The following is a 25,201-nucleotide window of genomic DNA, read 5'->3' on the forward strand; positions in this document are numbered from 1 at the left end:
TTTATTTATTTGTGAAAAAGCATTTATTTATTAGTAATCTGAATAATCACTTAATTATATGAATTCAAAAACAATAGCTATGCAAAATAATGAATTAAAACTATAAAAACTCCATTTCTCTCTCAATGCCTACAAACTTGAGCTGCTCCGTGGGCCCATATCTGTGAAGAAAATTATAAAATAAATGCTAAATATTACTTCACCTTACCATTAAATTAGTATGTTAGAGTGAAGTATTAAAAGAGGCATAGCAAGAGAAAAAGTTAAAGTAAGTAGATTTTTAGATAGGTATAGGTGCTTTTTTTAAAGGTACCCATGGTATGTCAACCTGAAAATACTACTAAATGTCCAATTTATTACTGAAAGCAGTCTCAGGCTGGATTTTGATAAAATCTATAACTGCATGACTGGATTTTTGAAAATCAATATATGCCTGGCCAGAAATTGTATCCGTTAATTTGTAAAAAAAACACACTGCATTATTAAGCATTCAATAGTGTCACTATCAAGTTACTAACTTCTGGGAAGAAATGACATATGGCAAAGCAAAATAAGCTTATCTGATTGGTTTTTCGTTTTCATAAAAATTGGGCTGAGACTCCTTTGAATACTTTTAGCTATGCCCCACAATTTTGGATTTGGTCATGCACATCCACTTGAAAAATTAATCTGTAAGTATAATATTAAATTCAACTGAATACATACCTGTAGTCAAAGAACAATTCCTCCCCCGGCTGGATTGGTCTCTTGGCGAAGATGCCGATGCGGTGATCACCATTGACCATCATCACCTTTGCATAACAGTTGGGGTTGATGGAGTGATTAGCAAAACGAATCTTGTTGCCCTTCCTTGTTGCATCAACCACAAAATCTGTGAATTGGAGATAATATCTATAATTGTATGCATAGATTTGAACTATACCAGCTTGTAGTCAAACAGTGTGCGATAGAGAAGAATATCTCTAACGGAGATACAGTAAGATATTACTGCAACCGATTTTGATTGACAACTCGTAAACACACACACACACAGAACTAACTCCTTAGTATTTTGAATATTATACTACAAGTAGGCAAACACACCCTTTGACAATTAAAAATATGTCACACATTCTATACTCTTAAGTTTATGATCGTATGTCACAACGTAGGTACTCCACTAAAGTAGGTAGTACTTTTATTAATGCTTTAGCATGTCCCTATTATATTATTTCCCACAAATGTTTTTTGTTGGAATGCTATAACTTTCATAATAATTGTTGTAAATGTTGTTAAATACGTATAAATTTTAAAATAATAGAATTTAAAAATATTATGAAAAATAATATTGTAATCTGTTTATAATTTATTCATGTCATAGCTATACATTTGTGTAAAGTATTGGAACCATAAACTTAGTATATCGCGTCATAGACAAACACTCTCCTAATTATTGTGAGACTAAATTTAAAATGTTCATGGGTGCTAGTTTTACGCAAGTGTTGGTGAGATAGTGAAGTGTGTATATTTTGCTTTTGGTCCATCCCTATGACAAATATGGCGTCATATTCACTTATACAATATTTTATTATCCTACTCTACTCTATTTAGTATAGGACTATTTTATTACTTTTATGAAAGTGGAGTACAAGTCATCTGATGTTTACTGATCACCGCCAACTACTCTTTCTTGCAACACCGGTGAAGTTACAGAAATGTGTCCTAGAAAAACCGCGGCAGGATGATTGACAACCGCACTGTGGAGAAACGCCACGACATCCGGAGAGTGTGGATGATATTTAGGTTTGTCTACATGAGCCAGATGGACTTGTCTTACCGTTGTTGAGGTTGAAGAGGAAGCTGCACATGTACTTGTCGTAGACCTTGCCGCGACGGTCGGCCTCGTCCTGCGAGATGATCTCTCCGCAGTACTCCGAGATGAACTCGTTCTTGTGTGCCGCCTCCTTCAGGAAGATGCCCCAGCCGGCCACGTCGCTGGGCGCCAGCAGCAGGTGCTTGTGTAGGCCTCTGACAGACACACAACACCATAGATATAAATTAACGATACTAGTGATGATGCGGCATTCATTATAAATGTTTTGTTGAATAAACCGGCTTTTGGATCACCGAGTCTGGAGTAATTTGTCGGTGCACAATTTCTACTTACTAAACTTGGCAAACACCATGCTAAGCAAATGTTCGCCCCTCGGTGATGCGGGTTATACAACAGCCTCACCTCTGCACGGACACGTTCCGGCAGCAGGCGGGGTGCTTGTTCCCGGCGGGCAGGTCGTCAGCTACTCTGATGTTATACAACAGCCTCACCTCTGCACGGACACGTTCCGGCAGCAGGCGGGGTGCTTGTTCCCGGCGGGCAGGTCGTCAGCTACTCTGATGTTATACAACAGCCTCACCTCTGCACGGACACGTTCCGGCAGCAGGCGGGGTGCTTGTTCCCGGCGGGCAGGTCGTCAGCTACTCTGATGTTATACAACAGCCTCACCTCTGCACGGACACGTTCCGGCAGCAGGCGGGGTGCTTGTTCCCGGCGGGCAGGTCGTCAGCTACTCTGATGTTATACAACAGCCTCACCTCTGCACGGACACGTTCCGGCAGCAGGCGGGGTGCTTGTTCCCGGCGGGCAGGTCGTCAGCTACTCTGATGTTATACAACAGCCTCACCTCTGCACGGACACGTTCCGGCAGCAGGCGGGGTGCTTGTTCCCGGCGGGCAGGTCGTCAGCTACTCTGATGTTATACAACAGCCTCACCTCTGCACGGACACGTTCCGGCAGCAGGCGGGGTGCTTGTTCCCGGCGGGCAGGTCGTCAGCTACTCTGATGTTATACAACAGCCTCACCTCTGCACGGACACGTTCCGGCAGCAGGCGGGGTGCTTGTTCCCGGCGGGCAGGTCGTCAGCTACTCTGATGTTATACAACAGCCTCACCTCTGCACGGACACGTTCCGGCAGCAGGCGGGGTGCTTGTTCCCGGCGGGCAGGTCGTCAGCTACTCTGATGTTATACAACAGCCTCACCTCTGCACGGACACGTTCCGGCAGCAGGCGGGGTGCTTGTTCCCGGCGGGCAGGTCGTCAGCTACTCTGATGTTATACAACAGCCTCACCTCTGCACGGACACGTTCCGGCAGCAGGCGGGGTGCTTGTTCCCGGCGGGCAGGTCGTCAGCTACTCTGATGTTATACAACAGCCTCACCTCTGCACGGACACGTTCCGGCAGCAGGCGGGGTGCTTGTTCCCGGCGGGCAGGTCGTCAGCTACTCTGATGTTATACAACAGCCTCACCTCTGCACGGACACGTTCCGGCAGCAGGCGGGGTGCTTGTTCCCGGCGGGCAGGTCGTCAGCTACTCTGATGTTATACAACAGCCTCACCTCTGCACGGACACGTTCCGGCAGCAGGCGGGGTGCTTGTTCCCGGCGGGCAGGTCGTCAGCTACTCTGATGTTATACAACAGCCTCACCTCTGCACGGACACGTTCCGGCAGCAGGCGGGGTGCTTGTTCCCGGCGGGCAGGTCGTCAGCTACTCTGATGTTATACAACAGCCTCACCTCTGCACGGACACGTTCCGGCAGCAGGCGGGGTGCTTGTTCCCGGCGGGCAGGTCGTCAGCTACTCTGATGTTATACAACAGCCTCACCTCTGCACGGACACGTTCCGGCAGCAGGCGGGGTGCTTGTTCCCGGCGGGCAGGTCGTCAGCTACTCTGATGTTATACAACAGCCTCACCTCTGCACGGACACGTTCCGGCAGCAGGCGGGGTGCTTGTTCCCGGCGGGCAGGTCGTCAGCTACTCTGATGTTATACAACAGCCTCACCTCTGCACGGACACGTTCCGGCAGCAGGCGGGGTGCTTGTTCCCGGCGGGCAGGTCGTCAGCTACTCTGATGTTATACAACAGCCTCACCTCTGCACGGACACGTTCCGGCAGCAGGCGGGGTGCTTGTTCCCGGCGGGCAGGTCGTCAGCTACTCTGATGTTATACAACAGCCTCACCTCTGCACGGACACGTTCCGGCAGCAGGCGGGGTGCTTGTTCCCGGCGGGCAGGTCGTCAGCTACTCTGATGTTATACAACAGCCTCACCTCTGCACGGACACGTTCCGGCAGCAGGCGGGGTGCTTGTTCCCGGCGGGCAGGTCGGCCCCGCACGCCGTGCACAGGTCGGGGTCACACTCGCGCACGCCCAGGTAGCACGGACACTGCTTCGTGTTGCACTGCGCCTTGCAGCGACACCCCGGGAACCGGTTCTGACCTGCCACCGGGACATAAATTAATATTTCATTATATTTTATTATATTTACCAGAGGGAGTCTCCTTTGCACAGGAAGCCGGCTAGATTATGGGTACCACAACGGCGCCTATTTCTGCCGTGAAGCAGTAATGTGTAAGTATTACTGTGTTTCGGTCTGAAGGGCGCCGTAGCTAGTGAAATTACTGGGCAAATGAGGCTTAACATCTTATGTCTCAAGGTGACGAGCGCAATTGTAGTGCTGCTCAGATTTTTTTGGTTTTTTGAAAATCCTGAGTGGCACTGCACTGTAATGGGCATGGAGTATCAATTACCATCATCTGAACGTCCTGCTCATCTCGTCCCTTATTATCATAAAAAAAATATTAGTTATTTGGGAAACTAACAGCTAGTTTACAATGATAACTTATGAAACAATTAAAATTATTGATGGCTACTTAAGATTCTCCACATATATATAAAACTATTGTTAAGATTATAATAATACACTTTAAAACTAACTTAACTACAATGATTTTATCTGGAAGAACTTATTGGTTAACATTCTTTTTAGTTTCTTCAATTAACAAGTCGTTGTAACTTCTGCAAGATCTAGTAATGCAAGGAATTTGCACGATGGTTACACCTCACTATGTGAGTATACATGTCAGTGATACGGAACGAGACAGATAAGGCTCGCTAACCCAGTTGCCTTGGCGAAATGTAATAAGCGGTTATTGTGCTGGAATCCAAACCAAAACGAAAATCAACGGTGTCAGTCTGTACCACTTCTTGAGATTACTCTACCACTGCAGGCCATTACTGAGCGAACATCGCAGAAGCAAGAGAATGTGAGCGGCGGTGATCCCGTAACACCAGGTGACTCGTCCGCTCGTTTCTCCTCCTCTTCCAATAAATGTCACCCGCATCATGATGACGTCTGGCATTCTATAAACGTGCGTTTTTAGAGTAACTTCTTGCCTCGCACAGCAATATTTTGAAATTAATTACCGGCTGCAGTTTTCCCGAACGATTTAAGAACCTCTAAACATAGAGCTTACTCCTAACTTAAATATTCATGGGCGGTTGCCCCACCACATCTCTTAAATAAAAAAAAAAGATACACCCACCCACTTTGAAGGTGTGATGTGTCAGAGAGCATGATATACATCAGGAGAGCCGGTCTGTTTGTCCTGCCGTTCCATTTAGTAATTATTTAGTTGGTGTGTTAATGATGTACTGATCACAGCTGTGTTATACTCACAGTCGCTGCTGCACTGACAGAATTTCTCGCAGAAGTTCTGCGACTGCACACAGGCGCACATGTTGTCGCAGGGAGCGGTGCCATGCTCGCACGGCGTGTAGTTGTACCTACGCAGAACACACAATTGCATATAAAAAATTGGTTTTAGCCATACCAATGATAAATTAAATTAAATTTGTAAACAAAATCTCGAAGGATACGAAACTCGAAGCCGCGACCTCTGAGGTTACAATTGAACCGAAAAACCAACCGCATTCAAACCCAGCAAAATCGTAAAAACTATGTTAATGGCCTCTGGTAATCGTACTAATATTATAAATGTGAAAGTTTGTATGTCTGGATGTATGTTTGAACTTCTTTAACGCAAACACTACTGAATGGATTTTAATGAAACTTTGCAATAATATAGCCTACACACCAGAATAACATATAGACTATAATTTATAAAAATATTGTGTGAATTATCTATACATTTAAATAAAATTGGAGTGTCTGTTTGTAATATAGAAATAACGGTTTTTTACTAAATGTATATTATGAATACATATACGGTACATACACCAAAATAACATTTTTACAATTTTTGCCTGTCGGTCTGTCTGTCTGTTTGTTCCGGCTAATCCGGCGACTTTTATTGGCAGGTAGCTGATGTAATAAGGAGTAACTTAGGCTATGTTTATTTTATAAAAATAAAGCAATATACAAGAAACTCTAAAAAAAATTATATGGCAAAACAATGTTTGCCGGGTCAGCTAGTTATTTATATTTTAATTATTTGAGTTTAGAGGTACTTATATCTAACCGAAAACTAGGCATACTATGGGTACCAGGACACATACATACAAACATCCATGACTGTGAAACAAACTCTCATTTTTATCAAACAAGTCAGGGTTACTAACCACCAGTCTATAAGGTTGTCAAAATTAATATTAAGGTACACGTACACGTGGTGCGAGGCGGAGTCCTTCTTCAGCTGCACCTTCCGGCAGTGCACGGACCAAAGCCGGTGCTTCTTCTTCTTCTTGCGCGGCGGCGTGCGCTCTGTCTCCACGCCGCACTCCTGAGCGCCAGACAGGCTCCAGTGTGAGTACACCTACCGCAAAACTTTTTTAGAACATTGAATCATACTATAATAACATATTCCGCCTTGTATTCTATTCACACTCCACCTTCCTTCCACCTTCGCACGACACGCCACAAATTAGGATATCATCCCCACCATCTGGATGTGTGGCGGTCCTCCACAGTGCGGTTTTCAAGGAGCTTTCTTCCTTGTACTACAAAGCTGTGGAATGAGCTTCCTTGTGCGGTGTTTCCGGGACGATACGACATGGGTACCTTCAAAAAAAGCGCGTACACCTTCCTTAAAGGCCGGCAACGCTCTTGTGATTCCTCTGGTGTTGCAAGAGAATATGGGCGGCGGTGATCACTTAACACCACCTATTCCATAAAAAAAAAATCACACGATGTCCTACTACGTCACTATACAATAATGTCAAACTGACAGCTCGCCATTTCATCGCTATTGTCGTGTCGCTCACATCTATGGCGTTGCCTCACTCGAAAATAGTTTGAGAACAGTCATCCGCAACTGATGACGTAATCTTAGGATAATCACGTGACACAGATGTCACGCAAAGAGAATGTCAATTTTTCACTTATTTCAAAAAATTCAATTAAAAATAATGTTTATCACCAACACTTTGGAAGAGTTATTTTAATGAGAAGTGACGAATTTTTTTTAAATCGTCAGTTACAAGCTTCAGCATTTAACAAGATATTTCTGCAACCACAGCAAAGAAGTTCAACAGAAATATATATGAAATAAAAATGGTCATTGTTTGAGGCTCAATCACGCCTAAACCACTCATCGTATCGACATGAAACTACCACCATTCGATGCGAAATTTATCTTAGATGGTTTATGGCTACTTATTTTTTATTGTATTTGTAATAAGATGAATAAAACTTAATTTATTTCCTTTCAAAATTCGCCCAGAGATGCGGGCTGGAACGGCTAGTACTTTATATATATGGTCCGCCACAGTTCTGCCATGAATGGTGTATGAATGTGATAATAATCAGCAGCGGCCCTCACCTGCTGGCACGTCTTGTTCAGCATGAGCTGTGCGATGGCGCAGTAGTTCTGCGGGAAGACCCGGTGCAGCGCCCGGAACAGCGACTGGTCCGAGCCCGTCCACTCAGAGTCCGCCTCGCCCGCGCACAGGTCTGACCACCAGAACAAATGACTCGTATTATGAACAGGAGGACAAACGAGCCAACGCCTCATCTGAGTATTACTTTTGTATCTATCATAATATGTATGCTATAACACGGTTCATCATGCTCACTAAAATAGCTTTGCTATCGGCGGCGACGAATGTACGAAGGGAGGGATAGATGGTCCATGTCACGAAGCAATCTCACACAATCAATGAATTCAAGCTCTAAAGGTTGATGCATCCAATATAGGATTATATAATAAATATTTGATATTTAAAACACTCTTGAACACGATTATATACAAACTAATTTCATTTGTATATAACAGCCATTGTAAAATACTCTATTGATTGAAAAGAGTGGCCGTTGAGATCTTGTATCTACCATATGGTAGATTCAGTAATTTAAAAGAAATATTTATAGTGACGATTCAAAAGCTTTTGATTTGACTTTGGTGTTAAGTAATCACCTCCGCCCAATAACTATCTTGTATCACCAGGGAATCACAGGAATCGCGCTTTTAATAATGAATACTAATTTAATTAGATTGCCAAGTGGCGGACGCGGTATGTTTCAAGTTTGGTATCGTTTATGCTATAATCTTTACAATCCAGACTTTTAGGATACCATATTACAAGGGAAAATAACAAGAAACATGCTTAGGAAATAGTAACATCTCAAGTCAATTTCCTTATATTCAATTATTGGGGTTAAGTAGGTTATAGACTGTAAAGTAGATACTGCAAATGGAGCCACCGCCTGAGAGTGACAAGACATGACAAGATTTACGAATTAGGCGTCACTCGAACGGTTGGCTCAGGCTTCGAGTCCCTAAATTTAATTTGTATAGGAAACCTACCAAGATTCCGCTGTCTATCAAGCCGTATAATGTGAAACGCAATTATTGTAAGACAGCTGTGTCATTATTGCATATAACAACAAAAATAATAGAAATCAAGATGGCGAATTACAAAATGGCCGCCAAGCAGAGCAAAAAATGTTACTTTTATAAAAGTGTGGAAAAAATAGGTACATAATATAATAACCTGTGACAAAAATTGAGAAAGGTATGCTGAGATGGTTTGGACATGTCGAGAGAATGAATGAAGAACGATTGACGAAGAAAGTGTATAAGGCCAGTGTGAATGAAAGGGTTGGAAGGGACCTAGGCGGACGTTTCAAGATCAAATCAGGGACGTCTTGAAAAAAGGCCAGGTCAAGAGTACCCTAAACCGGAGAGCATGTATGAAAGGAATAATGAAAGTGGACGAAGCGAAAGAAGTATGTAAGGATCGTAGCAAGTGGAAAGAAGTGGTCTCTGCCTACCCCTACGGGAAAGAGGCGTGATTTTATGTATGTATGTATAATATAATAATAACTATATATAATAATAATAATATTGACACACTTTTAACAATATATTTAATACAATATACTTACTTAAATGTTTAAGTATGTATGTACATAAATACATATAAATATCCATGATTTGGAAACAAAAATCTATATTCATCAAATAAAATGCTTGTACCTACCGGGTATCGAACCCGGGACCTCTAGCTTAGTTGGTAGGATCGCTAACCACTAGGCTATACAAGTCGTCTATTTATCGGCCGTTCCCAATATACTATCTACAGATAGAGATAAATTACTACCTTCTACTGCCAGTAATTAGCTGTCAATAATCTGAAGCTGTCCATTGGGTATATTGATAACCGATAAGTCATTCTTATCGCCTTATATTGGGACGCGTGAATTGCAATTTTCATACAATCTTCTATCGCTGGTAAGCTATACGTCGTCCCATTGACAGACAGCGTGTACGGATAAGGTGAGTTACTGTCGATAAGTTTATTGGGACAGAAAAGTCAACGATAGTTTTGATTTTTATCTCACGTAAGCCATAACCGGAGATAGACTGAATATTGGGAACGGCCGTAAGTATATTGTGCGATACCGGCTATAGCTGCTACACCAGTATCTCGATCCTCAACCAATAGTAATACGAGTGTTACCCAGCGCGGCGTAGGGCGGGGCGCCGACCTGCTCGTTGTCCGCTAGGGGCGCCCTCGTCGCGCCGGAGCTGCCGTTGCTGCATCCACCGCACCCTGCTGAATACAGTTATTTTTTTTTTATTTACGGTTTTGGTTAAGCAAATTTTAATATCTATTTTTCTATTATTATTCGATTTTCCACCAGTGGGAGTCCTTGAACCTTGAACCTTGCTCAGGATGCCGGCTAGATTATGGGTACCACAACGGCGCCTATTTCTGCCGTGAAGCAAATGTGTAAACATTATTGTGTTTCGGTCAGAAGGGCGCCGTAGCTAGTGAAATTACTAACATCTTATATCATAAGGTGACGAGCGCAATTGTAGTGCCGCTCAGATTTTTATGGGTTTTTCTAGAATCCTGAGCATCACTACATTATAATGAGCTGGGCGTATCAATTACCATCAGCTGTACGTCCTGCTCGTTCCGTATTTTCATAAAAAAAATACAATCTACAAATCTCATATTGTATCACTACGGAGTCATACTTAAAATTTGAGTCAATAATGTCAATACGTCATCTGGTCCACGACCATATTAAAAACAAATAAGATCACACGTTTATTAGTGCCCCGAGTTCCAGGGAACTTCATTACCTTTCATAAAATTTAATGAAACTCCTTTCAACACACATCAAAATGTGCGTTCAATCGGCGAAAAAATTTACAAAAAACAGTTTTTTCATATCGTTTTTGGCACGAAGCGATGTGATTGGTTGATCATGAATGCCACGCCCATATGCCCCCAAAAATTGGTTCACGGACGCGAACTTCATAGTAATAGTTTGTGTTGTTGGTCAAACATTAACTTCAAATTAAGTAAGGCTCACCTTTCTGATAGCGATTGGAGTCGTTGCTGTCCTCGGAGGAGGCGTCGTTTGGGGAGTCTATCGCGGCTGCACCCTCGCCGTCGCCCGCCTCGCCCAGAGCCTTCTCGCGAGCCAGTTTCTCCCTCATACCGTCCTAGCAACATGTAATGGTGCATATAGATTGATGTTACTTAACATGAAATGTATAATGCAATGAAAGAATTCGCCGTACACACTTTGTCTTTAGTTTTAAGTTTTCTTTCGTGTTAATTCCGCCAATATTTGTAAAGACAAACCGAGGCATCCTCAGTACATATTGACTCGCCAAACTCTGGCATGAGATTTCGTTTAGAGGCGAAACACGTGCCGAATTGTTTAAAGACAAATATTGGCGGAATTAATACTAAAGAAAACTCTAAACATTTGGATGGTCATGGATTTCCGCAAACTAACGCATACATCAATAAATTTTCTTACACACTTTGTAACAATATCTCAGTTTGGACGTCTTGTGCGCGCAAAACGAGCATTTCACGCGCATGTTATGAGAACTACAAGCCGCGCACGGAGCGACCCTTGATGTTTCAGTTTTTCGAACGAACACAAAGAGGCGCGTTCGCGGCTGAATGGCGGAAACATTTGTATGCGCGAGGTTCGTAGTGAATGCATGGAATGAGAAGCCTATGTGTCTATAGTTGCAGCGAACATGCAATGAAAGGTAGAATAATACATTTCATGTTACGTTTCACCAGTCTGTAACCTTTAAATAGCTGTCACGCACCTTTAAATAGCTGGATATAATCATTCTAATATTATAAATGCAAAAGTAACTCTGTCTATACCTTTCATGCTTAAGCCGCTGAATCAATTTAGATGAAATTTGATACGGTAAGATAGTATGAGGCCCTGGAAACGACATTAAATGTTTTTATCCTGGAAATCATCCCATGTGACCATGAAAAGGGTGGTGAAAGATTTTATGGGGAATAATATGCTGCACGAGTAAGGGACATAAACCCCATTATCACTGCCATTTCGTCCCCGTTATATGAGTAGCGCGATGCCTCAGGAACTCTTAAAATAATATGACAAAATTTGTGTGAAAGTGAAACAAAAAACAAAAAAAAATTAATAGCTCCCTGATATAATTGGCCTCAAATAAGATGTGTCTTGATAGGTGGACAGACAGGTAAACCCAAAAAGTGATCCTATAAGGTTCTCGATTTTTCAGTCGGACGTACGGACCCCTTAAACTAATTATATGATATTTTGGGCAGTGAAAACCCTTGATTAAAAAAAATTACCACAAATTCGTTCTCTGAGCACCTTGCAAATAACCTTTTCAGAGGCGTGCATATCATAATATAGACATTTAGGCAGTGCCTACCTCGTTATGAACCTAAATAAATATAGCACTCGTGTTAAAGTTAATTTACAACCTACGGTAGGCAGTCTACAGATTGCAAATACGAAGCAAGCAGCATTTCATACAACTTACGTCGTACTGTCGGTATAAAGCGCTATTACAACTAGTTAGATCTACAGTGCCTACCTTGCTAGAAAACCAATGTACGCCCCTGAACCTTTTACTAATTATAAATAATTATGATAATTATAAAATTTGTAAGGATTTTGAGTGGAGGCCATCTTGGATTTCACAAATAAGTAATCCCAAATTCGTCATAGAATATTACGAGAACCTTAGAAATGTAACTCTTTCAATCAATAGCTTTATTTCGCAGTCATTCTACATTCGTTTCACAGAGTTCCTTAATCGTAGTGTCACATCAAAATTCGACAACAAATCGGCATTCAAATACATATATTATTTTGTATTAGGATATAACAATTCATAATATTATTTTAAGTTATCACCTATATGCATTTCTTTTTATTTCTTTATTGCATGACCGGGGATGACATTCTTTAGTTTACCTATGTGTAAAAATTATAAATGTTTACTATTTGTAAATATGTAAAAACAAAGTCTTAAATGAGACTCCACAAAAATAGAACCCATTTAAACAGAAATTTATTATTATCTGACAATACGCCGCTACTTGATGGAACGGTTGCTACTTACAGGAAACTAATCAACGCATACGGTTCACCCAATGTTGAGTGCTCACCGCCCATTCTCCCTTGCAAAACTAGAGGAGTCACAGAAGCATTCCCCCCCTTTTAGGGCGGTGTGTGCCTATTTTTTGAAGGTAAAAGATGGTTCAATGTCATTTAGAGACTTTCTAAATATACCTATATATAAAGGACTTACGAGTAACATATAGCAGGTGGATCCGCAAGGATCAGCAAATGGTTTTAGGTCTGGTCCTTTCCGCCGGGAAAGATTAGGGCGTGGATGACAAGCCTGTAGACCTGCAATACGAAATACACATAGAATACGTCTTATACAAAATATTGCTGAGTGTTAACGCTACTATCTATATATCCTTTTCCTAATCCTGTAACACTGTCTCTTTTCTCTTTCACCGCATCCGCTGCAGTAGATTGCGCGCCAATCAGAAGTCCGCCGAAGTCTTGACGCACGCACGCACGCGCAAGATTAATTCAACGCACTGCGAAACGAATTGTGTAATAATGAGGAAAACCGCCTGAACCAACGGGAATTCAAACAAGGACCGGATTAAGTATCACCGCAGAGCATATTCTTCAGGTCAGTACCTAGTTCCCTCTCATACAGTCCACTTTTCGCAAGAAGTCCACTGACCTACCTGTATTGTTCAGCTGACAGTGGTCTTCACACTGAGCGAAGCAAAAAGGGTTCGTCTTTTGATTGATGAATGAAGTATTGACTGCGAATAGTAACAATGCTTAACTTCAAATCATAGATTTTTTCTCGTCTTGCCGATTATAAATGCGTTTTATAAACAAATATCTCATTTTAGGTACACGATATTTATATGGATACCTTCATAAAAAGCGCGTTTGCATATGTACCTAATATTCCGATACGCCTCCGGTGTTGCAAGATAGTATGGTCAGTGGTGATCTAAGTGATATGGATATGGTTTTTTTATATAAAAGGGGGCAAGAGACATATGTCTTTTGCAACATCAAGAGGTCAAGAGATGCGTTGCCGGTCTTTAAGGTATGAGTATGTTCTAAGCATGAAGACCCCTAAGTGGTATCGCTTCAGGAATACTGCAGCGGCTAATTGATTCCACCAAGTGGCTGTGTGAGGAAAATAGTGTATCAATAATAAATTAGTATAATAAATAGTGAGGCAATAGAGGTGACTCAATCGTCAATGATTCGAGCCACTGGTGTTCCTCAAGGTATCCCAAGAGCGGGCCGCTGATAATAAACATCATAATTTTGAAGAAATTGTTACCAATTTAACATACTTATAAGCAACAACGATTGATTAGTGTAGTATTAATAACCCCCCCCCCCTTATTACACATCTAAAAGAAGAAGCACTAATTAATTGAACAAAAAACTATTTCATAGCAATGTTCTAATGATAAAATTATATATGATAAGAACCCAAACTTTACGGCAAAATAATAATGAAAGATATATATATAACTTTGATTTTTATTTGTTTATAGAATCTACACTATAGAAACTACATACTTTTTAAATGAAAAATACGACAGCTACTACTTAATGTTATAAAATTATAAATAAACATTTGATAAAAACATGCAAATATTTTCTACTCAAATAGCATCACTACTAAATATTAAATATTAATATATTATACACATCAACAAAGTCCAAGGGTACATTTAAATTAACCTCTCACTCTCGCGTCAGCGTTTGACAAGCAAACATCTCCTGAAGATGCCTCGTGTGGAGCCGAAACACGTGTCAAAGTGATGTTATTAGATTTGCGGAATTTAATCATCATTTATTACATTTTAAATTTCAATTTATTACAAGAAATCTTTAATTTTCTATGGCGTAATGTTTCTTGCATTCTCACAAATTAAAGAAAAATCAATAAATTTTAAACAATAGGTAGATTTTTATAATAACTGAAGCGAAGCAAACCAGGCACCAGCTGGTCTTGTATTAAATAAGACGTTTATATACCTAGACAGTGTTGATGTGTGTAGATGGTATGGATGGATTGGTATATATACCACAATATGAAATATAATATAAAATAAAATTCATGGATATAATAAATGGCAGTATTTATAGTCTAGCAACATGATATAAAATGTAAACATATTATAATATTAAGGCCTCACCTGTGGTCTGACATCCTGTCAGCCAAAACAATAACAGACATCATAAGGCCTTATAAACAATAAACATATTATATTGTAAACTACATCATACCTATATCACTTACATATACATATTATGACGTCACTATGTTATTACTTTCACACACATGCAATCATACTGTTTGGTAATAAATACTTAATATATTATACACAATTCACTTTCATGTCAGTTAATACGACTATAACCTTAACATTATAGTCAGATTTCGAAAATTTCCAAAATGCATTTGGTGGTAACATTCGTGAATTTTATATTGAAATAATAAAAGTTTATATCAATAATGGCGGGTGCCATATAATTAAACTTATTCTGTTACTCTCATAATTAGTATCATATTTATTTCGAAAATATCAATAATGAAGACACAATTACCACTGTATATTACATGGAAATTGATGTATCATTGGCATGTTTCAATATTGCCTGTTTTTCTTTTTAATCTGTTTTTTTTTAAAGGCATAAAAGGCATTTATTTTCTCAAAATTGATTCTTTTAGAATTCTTTTTGATGTCATTTCTAATAATTACTAGATATTACTACCGCTTCGGAAACAAATGAATTTTAATGTTACTAATAACGATACAGGTAAACACTACACCTTATTTTAAGAGGCATCATTTGTGCTTAACAATGTCGTAGTTGGATAACATCAAAAAACTATATCACTTGTATTGTAATATGACACCCAGAGACTTATGAATCTTATGATAGAATGAATATAATATTATGGCTTATGTGCCTTTACACCCTTTTAATATTGTTTCATATTTTTTAAATAAATATTTTCCATTAAAATATATAGTACTAGATGACCCGACAGACTTTGTTGTGTAAATAATAAAAAAAATACTGTTTTATAGGAATTTGCCAATAATATTTCAAAACATCAAGAATCATTTCGTAAAAAATGCTCCCTGTTGTTATAATGAATTTGTTTCACAGTGGAACTGTCAAACCCTGCGTCACTAAATTCTCCCATAGAAAATATGTCCATACAAAACAAATATTGAAACTAAAAATAATTATGGGTCCCAAATCGAAATAAAAACTATCCAATCTCTCAAGTTGTACTAAACTGTATTCCATGAAGTAATCCCCATTAAAATCCGTTCATTAGATTAGGAGTCCATCGCGGACAAACAACGTGACACGTAATTTATATATATTAAGATAATGTATAAGGGATGAGGAATTTACGGCGGAGGGTGGACACTCACGGTGCAGGAAGCAGTCGTACTTGAAGCAGCGGCGGCAGAAAAGCGTGTGGAACGAGTGCATGGTCTGGTCGCGGGACACGGACTCCGCTAGCGGCCCGTCGATGTTGGGCGTGCACTCGGGCGGCAGCGCATTCGGGTCGCTGCGTGACGTCAGCTCGATGTACCTGTCAGATTAATATGATGATACAATGAATGATAGAATGTTAAGGCGACACTAAATGCCGGCGACCTTGAGCGATATGAGTTCACGGCTGCCGGCCCGCCATCTATGTAACAAAGCCAATATTTTCAAAATTCTAGCATGGAAAACAGTTTATATGCTAACAATCCTTGTTATTCACTACTAATCTGAATAAATGAACCTACACAAAAAAGTATAATAAGAATAACTTTTCTGAGAGAAGTACCAAAAAAATGCGTCACGCCATGCCAAAAAACTTGTTTAACTTCAAAGAAAAGTGGTAGTTCAAAAAAGCTCGGCAGTGTTAACTATAACCAACAGCAAGCATTAGGATCCTACAAATAAGACTTAAGGATATGTGTAACAGGATTAAATAGTGTTCATAGCACGAAATGCTATACTTTCACCACAAAACTTGTCTAAAAACATCATGTTTGCGTGTTTTCTGCTTACTCTTCGCCTTAATGCGAAATCGCTAGGAACTTTGTCACAATAAAGTCTATATGTATAAATACACTGGTCCTTGTTTCATTTCAAAATACCAATTAGTTTAGATTTTACAGACATTTAAAGTTCCTATAAATATTTATTTGCCGCGCGGGCGCACAAATGCTGTGACGTCACAGGTCAACACACTCTTTTATTTTCTAATTTAATGGTGGTGATTTACATTTCGGAACAACACATGACTCTTTGTTTCCGTTGTTGCGAATATTAAATGAGTCATTGTAAATTAAATGAAATTTTATTTGCAAGAAACATTGTACTTAAGATGTTAACATAATATTTTTGATAATCCAATATGTTTCGTCAATTGACATGCAAAATATTTTATAAAATTGTCTAAAAACCAACACACTACTGTTATACTGAAACATGTCGGATTTCACAATGCTATCAATAATATTTATAAAATTAAAATTTAAAGATAAGATGTAGCGACATGTAGAGCTATCCATGTTTTCATTGGTGCGAAAACGAGATGAGCCCTTGGATGGACAAAATGTCTCTGTTCGAAGTAAATCCATCGAACAGCATTATATTAAAAATATTACTTGGTGGATAATATTAATTACTTGTAGCCATGTGTTGCCTTTAGTAAGGCAGTACGCGAGTAACCATTGATCGGTCCGGTCCTAGTTACCATTAACCATTTGTCTATAACCATTACAGGACTGGTCCGAGTAACCATTTTAACCAATTAATAGTAGATATCCGCGTACTCACAAGTAGAACTAATAATTATAGTTATTTAGCAAGTGTCATAGATTTATTTAATATCTTAAGTAAATATATAATTTTACCATAAAACCAATATAATATATATCTACCCCTAAATGCACCCCTTTTCATGGTCCTTCGAGAATAGTTCGGTTCGCGAGTGTTAAGAGGTATTTTCGTGAATTCGAAGCAAACCAGTGACATAGTAAACAGTCTTGTGAGTGTAGCTGAAGTTGTCCAAGAGCTGTCGTAAGGAGTTTATAAGGTCAGATCAATCCATTTTACTTAACTTGTTGTTTATTTTAATTATGAACACCATGGAAAATCTTTTTATGAACCAAACAGAGATATTTGACACTTTAACCAAATTATTAACTAACATTAAGAAAGATGGGTCCGGTAAAAAAACTTATACTACTGTAAAAGACGTTTGGAAATGTTAGAAAATTATTGGAGGGATTACGAGAATAACCACCGAGAAATGAACGATCTTAGTCAGTTGGAGGGGGTTATGGGTAGGTATAGAGATGATTACCCTGGTATTGATGTACATATGATGTGAGCTAATTGACAGCTTTTTTTTAAACTTGTCTTTAGATTGTTTTAGTAACAACCTAAAAATTGTTGAAATGATGAAAAAAGAGTCAGTATGACCGAGCACGATAGAGTGAGAATTTTGTCTTTGCAGATTCCACATACGAGGATGTGTGGGCATCAGAGATGGCCATAGCCCATAGGAACGGGCGCGCAGTCTAATACTGCCGCTCGTAGCGAGCGGACGTATCTGTTCGATCCATAAAATTAATTTGAATTTAATTTCATTATAATCTTATTTGTAAACTATTCATAATTGTAAATTTGTTTGTGCGTAGAGTCGTATTATCCAGCTTGAGCCGATATATATAAAACATCCAGAATAAAACAACGACAATAAGAATTATTATATCATCATTGATAATTGGAAATACAAATAATTTTCTGAAAGGAAAATAACATATTTCAATTATAATTACTGAACAGCTGGAAGGTGTATTATAATATTAAATGTATAATAATAATAATGTAGACTCCTTGACTACAATTTATTTGGACTTACTTTTCTCTTAACTCTTGAGCAGTTCCTTTATCTGGAAACTGTGAGCTGATTGCATGAAATATTGTAAATATAGGAAACTGTTTCTCATTTACAATTATTTTCTCTATATTATCTTTGGAATCCTCTTTGTCTTTGTCACATTCTTTTTCTTTGTCTTTTATAGAGTCCTTCTGGAAATTTTTAGAATATTAATAAGCTTATAATTAAAATAGAAGGTTGCTGTACAAAACAAAGGAATAAAAAAAAATTGTCTCTAACTTACATCTTTTTCCTCTTTAGAGTTGCGAGAGTCCCTTCTGTCTTTTTCCTCTGTTACTTCCTCTTTTACTTCCTCTTTAGTTGTATAAGACATGAGGGCATGTACCAAGTCAACAAAAAGCTGATCATCAATAAATCCACCCTCCTTATCACCTACAACAAATAAATCACTGATTTTATGCAGTTTTTAGACTACGTATCAAAGTTTTTACTATATATAAATAATACGTGTGCCTTATCTTTCTGAGTGACATCCCTATCCAACCTAAAGTATGCGTGTTTTGCGGACGACACAGCCTCATACACTTCATCTGATGATGTCGATCTTATAACTAGTAGATTGCAACTTGCAATCAGATTGTTTTGTTCATTCTTCTCTAATTGGAAGCATAAATTATACGAGTCAAGACAGAGGCTATCTTGTTTCAACGTCATTGTAAAGCACCGAAACGAAGTCGTATATTGGCTGGTTAATCCGCTGGCGAAGTTCTGTTCGGTATCTTGAAGATTAAATGGATAATAAACTCAACTGGTCCAAGCATAGTAAACACCTACAAGTAAAAGGCGGCCAACCCCTCGGTGCCTTTAGTCCCGTTTTAAATTGCAAAAGTAATTTAAGCCCATACACTAAACTAAGAATATACAGCACTCTCATTCGACCCTGCATTACGTATGCATGTCCGGTTAGGAGTTCTACTTATGTATCTATTTATAAATTGCTTCAAATACTGCAAAATAAAGGAATAAAAATTGCTTTTGATACCCCTTTTAGAACAAACCTGACTAAACTTCATTTTTCAGTCATACTTTTTTTTATTTTACATAGTAAATTTAAGTAACAAAAATCCATTGATTCCTTATATTTACAAATTTTACAATACACGCCAAACTTCCTACAGCACTACCTGTTGTTTCCCCCACAACAAGTCGGTGAGCACTAGCATAACAAACGAATGAAAATACACAGCAGAATTTTGAGATGAAATGAACGAATGGATATAAATTTATAGTGTGTTAAAGCGTAAGGTTAAACTTACTGCGTGATAAATGGGGAACCAAACTGAACTAAATTAACTTTTAACACTAGTGTCTAGTGGTATGTGTTAATTTATGTTCTTGTTCAAGTACGCATTGCCTAATTGCATACATTGAATGCACATATCTGGATGTGATTCTCATATAGACTGTGTTAAAAAACCCCTGTACAATAATTGTCATGGATATGAAGTACAATGCGGATACACCACTCTGACCGCACACCGCGCGCGCCCTTCGCGTGAACATGAGTGAAGTGGGTGAGTGGGCGGAGAAAAATGAAAATAGTGGCAGGCAGAGGTGTCCAAACTATAATAACTTTTACATTATAACTTTTTTTGCACGTTTTTTTAATGTGCTTATTTCTTGAGAATCACTACTGGATGTCTTAAGGCTCCTTTCATTCTACAGCGTGACGCCGGTCGCGTTCAGCGCTAACGGTCGACTAATTACCATTTCACAGTTTCGCGTATTCACTCGGTTGAATGTGTACAGTCACGTACTTTTACCAGTCATGGACACAGTTAATAAAAAAGCAGTTATTTTGAGTTCTGCACTATTATATATTTTTGGCAATAGTGCATTGTTGGGTGATATAGCATAATCAAAACAAAAAACGCCGTGCCAATTGTTTTCACCCAACAACTCTATATGTAAAAACCATTAATTATCTGTTTGTTTTATATTCTGTTATACATACAATTTATCGTTAGCTGTAGGTTTTCATTTAATAAATTAATAAACTTTGTCTTACATCCTTCTGTTTATACAACGGACTTCGTAAGTCCCAAATAGCAGGACTTCTTTGAACTTTTCTTATGAGTTGTCCTGTATCAATTGCCGCCATGATTGTAAATAAAACGCGCACGCTTACGTCCGACAGTGAAAGCTCGCAATGCAGCATGGGCCCGCGCACCGACGGTCACACGCGCGAGCGTCGTACAAAAATTTGGGCCGGCCGAGCGTGTCGTAAAACGCAACCGGCTGCAGGCGACACAATGAAAGCCACTATGAAGCTTCATGCAATTGCGCCGGTCATATCAGAACGCGACCCACTGCATTATGAAAAGAGCCTAAGATATAGTACAGTATTTTTTAACAGCCTGTGTATTAAAATGGCCAATTTTCAGTAACTTTATATATACAAATGAATTCCTATATCCCTTGGTCACGCCATCACGCGTGAACGGCTGGACCGATTAAGCTAATTCTTTTTTTGTTGTTTGTTATTGTCAGGAGAAGGTTCTTATGAAAGAAAATTAAGAAAATTGGGGGGAAAATTTAAGAATACTTCACCACCATATAAAATTATTTCTAATCTAACCTTAGATCTTTGGACAATATAAACTTTTTTAATGTAACCTTATGCCGTAAACAGAATTGACAGAATGCCTGCTTCAAACATCGTTAAAGAGGGTGTAAAACAAAATAAGAACTACGTTTAAAAAAACCGACTTCAAAAACTGAAAAGTTTCAAATAACTAAAAATTCAATTTAAAGAATTTTATTTTAGAGGTGTCGGAAAAAAGTAAGCTGTCTGGGAGCTTTCAACGAAAACGCTGTCTAAACCCTTTGAGATATTATAACATATTAATGAATGACGGAATTGTGTATTGTATATAGGTCTACAGAATAACCCTCGAAGGCATATGTATATCTTCATGGTATCTTAAATCTTTATAAAACGGTAGTTAACGGGTATGATCAATCAGATATACATTATTGGTTCACTTTAAAGTAATTAAATTAGAATACACATTCCCGATGGCTTTAGACCACGTTATTCAAGAATACATCATTTTTTTTTCTGTTGTCAGAACAGCATCTGTCAGGTCAGCTAGTTAGTTTATATTTTGGAATGTTACTATGGATTTTATTTACGATGCATTCACACTGGTTTTATTACTTCACTAGTGACAACCTGCTCATCCCTCATATGTCTCCAGCATGGCTAAGCATATGCAATATTTGTATATCAGAATAGTTTATTGTCCTTTGATGATTGATTGTTGATCCTTGAGATTTTACTGAATAAAGATATTCTGAATCTGAATGGTAGTTAAAACTTGCTCTAATTAGTACAAGATGTTTAAAAACCTGAAAACAGTTGGTGATATATTTATAAACAAAAGCATGTGATCTACAATGTAAACATACCAATTTCTTTAAAATGGCCTTTGTTGGCATATTCTCGAAAACAATCATTTATAATATGATTCACAATCATTCACAATTTTAAGCTTTTCTCATCAAGACCTTTCCAACAATATATTGTGGGGCTCTGTACCTATTGTGGTTGCTGAGGAAAAAAAATCCAATACCATCTTTGTGCTTAGTATTACTCCATTTCATTTCTTTGCACCTTTCTTGTAAGGTTTTTGTAAATTGTGTTTCAGTATTTTATAACTTTTACTATTTATTTATGGCAGTTTGTTTAGAAAAAAGTGTTTACATGTATGATGACACTGGAAACGGAACTTAGCAATAAAATTGAATCTAGTTTGTAATTAATATGATAAAACCTAAGTTTCATTATGAAAAAAAAAACCTTATTAGGAGTCTCTGTAGAGAAAGTGATTAAGAGCACAACATTAACATACCATGAACTTTTCCATCATAATTTTTAATCAATTCTTCAATGAAAGTTCCATCTTGATCAAGAACCTCATCACCCATGTAAGGGATGTTATGCAGCACTGTCTCATCCTCAACCATGAAATTCTTTTGTGTTGGTGCCCATGTATACATAGTAGGGATTGGGTTCACTGAGTTAATGATTCTTATTGGCACTTGTTGGGTAGTATTAGTACCAGACACTGAAATTGAAGACCAAATGATTATTCTATGAGCTACAAGAGTAACACAATCACAGATACACAAAAAATTAACTTTACTACATAAATATATCATGAATCCTGTCCTCACTGAACATATTTTATTTTAATATTTCATCCATTTCAGTTTCTTATTTTTATTTGAAACTGAAGTGGCAGTGGGCAGGGCTCATAGTTAGAGAGACAGATGGCAGGTGGGGCAGTAAAGTTCTCGAATGGTGACCACACACACAGACACAATGTTGGTAGACCTCCCATAAGGTAGATCACCAAAATATGTCAGATTAGGGCAGCGCAGCACAGATTGTCATTGAGATCTTTCAGGATGGCCTTTGTCCAGCAGTAGACATCTTCTAGCTGATATGATGATTATGTTTGCACTATTGTCTAGTTACTTAACAATTGGTTCACTAAAAGGGATTTCAATGAGTAATCAGATTTACTGAAGGACAGTTGAACTTGATTAGATTAAATTTTTGTCAATTTTCATTTTGTTGAAAGTCTGTTCAAGGAGTTCCAATCACAAGCAATTTAGTAGTAGTTGATAACAAAAATCACTCCATGTAAACATAAATGAGTACTCACTGTCAGTACATGTAACTTCAGCTCTTTTCATAAGGCTTTCATGACTAGGTTTAGGACCTGGAGGTGGCCAAAATGGACGTCTTCCTTGTTCCATAAGTTGCTGCTCATTGTCACGGCTTTCAACTGCTTCTGACATAATTCTCAAGTTCCGCGCCCATGCCACCTTAACTTCGTCTGCTCGTTTGAAACGCTAATTAAAAACACAACAAAAGTAATCACTAAACTATTTGTGGTATGATAAGATTTTTACAAACAGGTCATACCTGACCTTACCTACCTTGACCTGACGTAGCCTCATATATTCTGACTTCACTCTTTTCTTCCATTCGGCAGAAACTTTTGATTTACTCATTTTATGTGCGTTATGTTACTCTTAAAGTACCAGTTTACTTAACAATTAAAAAATAAAGCAATTACTTTTTGCGCTAACAAATGTAGGCCAACTAGCAAACATAAATAGCAAAGAATATACCTATACTGGATTATTCAATAACACTCAAAAAAATCACGTTTCTCATAAAAGTTACCGGTTAAATAGTGATACAGCATAATATGGATACACAAAAATATAAAACACTAAAGGAGTTGAAGGAAGACCAGTTGCTAATATATATATAAACAAAATCTCAAATTTAGCTATTTCATCATTTTATTATGAAAAATTCAATATCGATACGCTAAAATTCTGGTCTCAACTCGATGAGTCAAGAGCTATGTATTGCACTATCGCGTAAGATGGTCTTCTTACTTCTATTTACAATTTCCGAGTTTTTATTAAATTTTAAGGAAATCCAACAGTAATTATGTATCAAAAACAAAAAGCTTCAGGCAACAAATAAAAATATTCAATTTTTTTTTTTTTTTTTTTTTGCGCCATTTATTGGCCTGCACGGTTTGTGCGTCAGCCATACAAAAAGGTGAGGAAGTGTGTCATTGGATTGAGAATTGGAACGGAATTTGGAAAAGGATCAGGTAAATTTAGTATATAAGTACATAAATGGTTATAATTTTATATCGTTAAGAAAAATAAAACTAGCTAAAATTCTATATACATCAATATTTATATTAGATAAAAGGACAGAAATTGAAGTAGGAAAAGGAATTTTAATGTACAAAAGCGAGGAAATAAAAGCGGAACGGTCATGTCGAGGACAGGCAAAGAATATATGATTAAAATCCCCAACGTCATTACCACACTCACATATATCACTAGGCAAAAGGTTAAGCCTTGCCAGATGCAAGGGAATGCATGCATGGCCCAGCCTCATACGAATAAGAGTCGAAGTGGTAGCTTTACCAAACGTCAGATTTGAAAACCACGGTTTAGGAGGTATATCCACCTGGATCGTGCTGTAATATCGACCTTTAGTCTGACTTGAAGAAAGCCACATATGTGTCCAAGAGTTAAATAACTGGGATTTAGGAAGGAGGGCCAAATCACTACAAAAGTTTTGGTACGGAACCAGATCTCCGTCATTGACCGCAGCTTTGGCAAGGCTATCAGCCTTGGTATTGCCAAAGATTCCTGAGTGCCCCGGAATCCAAGCAAAGGAAACTGTGTAATTTTTGCTACAACATTGATACAATAAATCACGACATGCAATAATGACTGGATGATTGTTACTGCTAAAAGGAAATCTGTCCAAGGCTTGTAGGGCACTTTTAGCGTCGGTAAAAATTATTGTGTTTTTTAATTTCATGATTAAAATGTATTCCAGAGACTTCAGCAGACCAAAACATTCTCCAGTAAATACTGAAGTCTCTGGAGGCAATTTTATTTTCTGTACAATGCCAAACTGTTGATGAAAAATGCCAACTCCCACACACTTCTCAGGACCGGGTTTGGAAGAATCACTAAAAACTAAATGGCAATGTTTCCATCGGCTGTCACTGTCAATAATATCCATAAATTTGGCATTGGCAGAAGGATCTTGTTTAC

The 25,201-nt window shown here is 38.4% G+C and overlaps 1 protein-coding gene across 4 annotated transcripts; it reads right to left on the reverse strand.

The window, feature by feature from the left end:
- Positions 1–24,315, reverse strand: LOC126976658 (histone-lysine N-methyltransferase E(z)). Of its 4 annotated transcripts, XM_050825141.1 has the most exons (18): positions 24,011–24,027; positions 23,540–23,705; positions 23,263–23,452; positions 22,444–22,659; positions 18,813–18,961; positions 18,551–18,720; positions 16,053–16,216; positions 14,796–14,810; positions 12,851–12,951; positions 10,600–10,732; positions 9,735–9,830; positions 7,595–7,725; positions 6,441–6,589; positions 5,494–5,600; positions 4,085–4,253; positions 1,817–2,007; positions 706–871; positions 1–161 (listed from the first exon to the last, which is right to left on the reverse strand). In XM_050825141.1, exons 2-18 carry the CDS (start codon positions 23,612–23,614, stop codon positions 101–103), a joined length of 2,283 nt encoding a protein of 760 aa, XP_050681098.1. In that variant the 5' UTR covers positions 23,615–23,705; positions 24,011–24,027; the 3' UTR covers positions 1–100. The 4 variants fall into 4 exon arrangements, with proteins under 4 accessions (XP_050681098.1, XP_050681101.1, XP_050681100.1 ...); XM_050825144.1 differs by having other exon boundaries at positions 18,551–18,717; positions 23,540–24,315; XM_050825143.1 differs by having other exon boundaries at positions 9,735–9,827; positions 23,540–24,307.
- Between the last annotated feature and the right edge of the window lie 886 nt (positions 24,316–25,201).

The sequence above is a fragment of the Leptidea sinapis genome, chromosome 41 (genome assembly GCF_905404315.1).
Source record: "Leptidea sinapis chromosome 41, ilLepSina1.1, whole genome shotgun sequence".
Classification (NCBI taxonomy): domain Eukaryota; kingdom Metazoa; phylum Arthropoda; class Insecta; order Lepidoptera; family Pieridae; genus Leptidea; species Leptidea sinapis.

What these genes read in the sequence shown, in the direction of transcription:
- LOC126976658 (XM_050825141.1), bottom strand. Translation starts at nt 23,614, where the DNA reads ATGAGTAAATCAAAAGTTTCTGCCGAATGGAAGAAAAGAGTGAAGTCA. An exon ending in CCCGCCCTACGCCGCGCTGG is followed by an intron (nt 7,726 to 9,734) that starts GTAACACTCGTA and finishes TCTGGTGGTCAG; the next exon opens with ACCTGTGCGCGGGCGAGGCG. An exon ending in CGGAACGTGTCCGTGCAGAG is followed by an intron (nt 2,008 to 4,084) that starts GTGAGGCTGTTG and finishes TGTGTCTGTCAG; the next exon opens with AGGCCTACACAAGCACCTGC.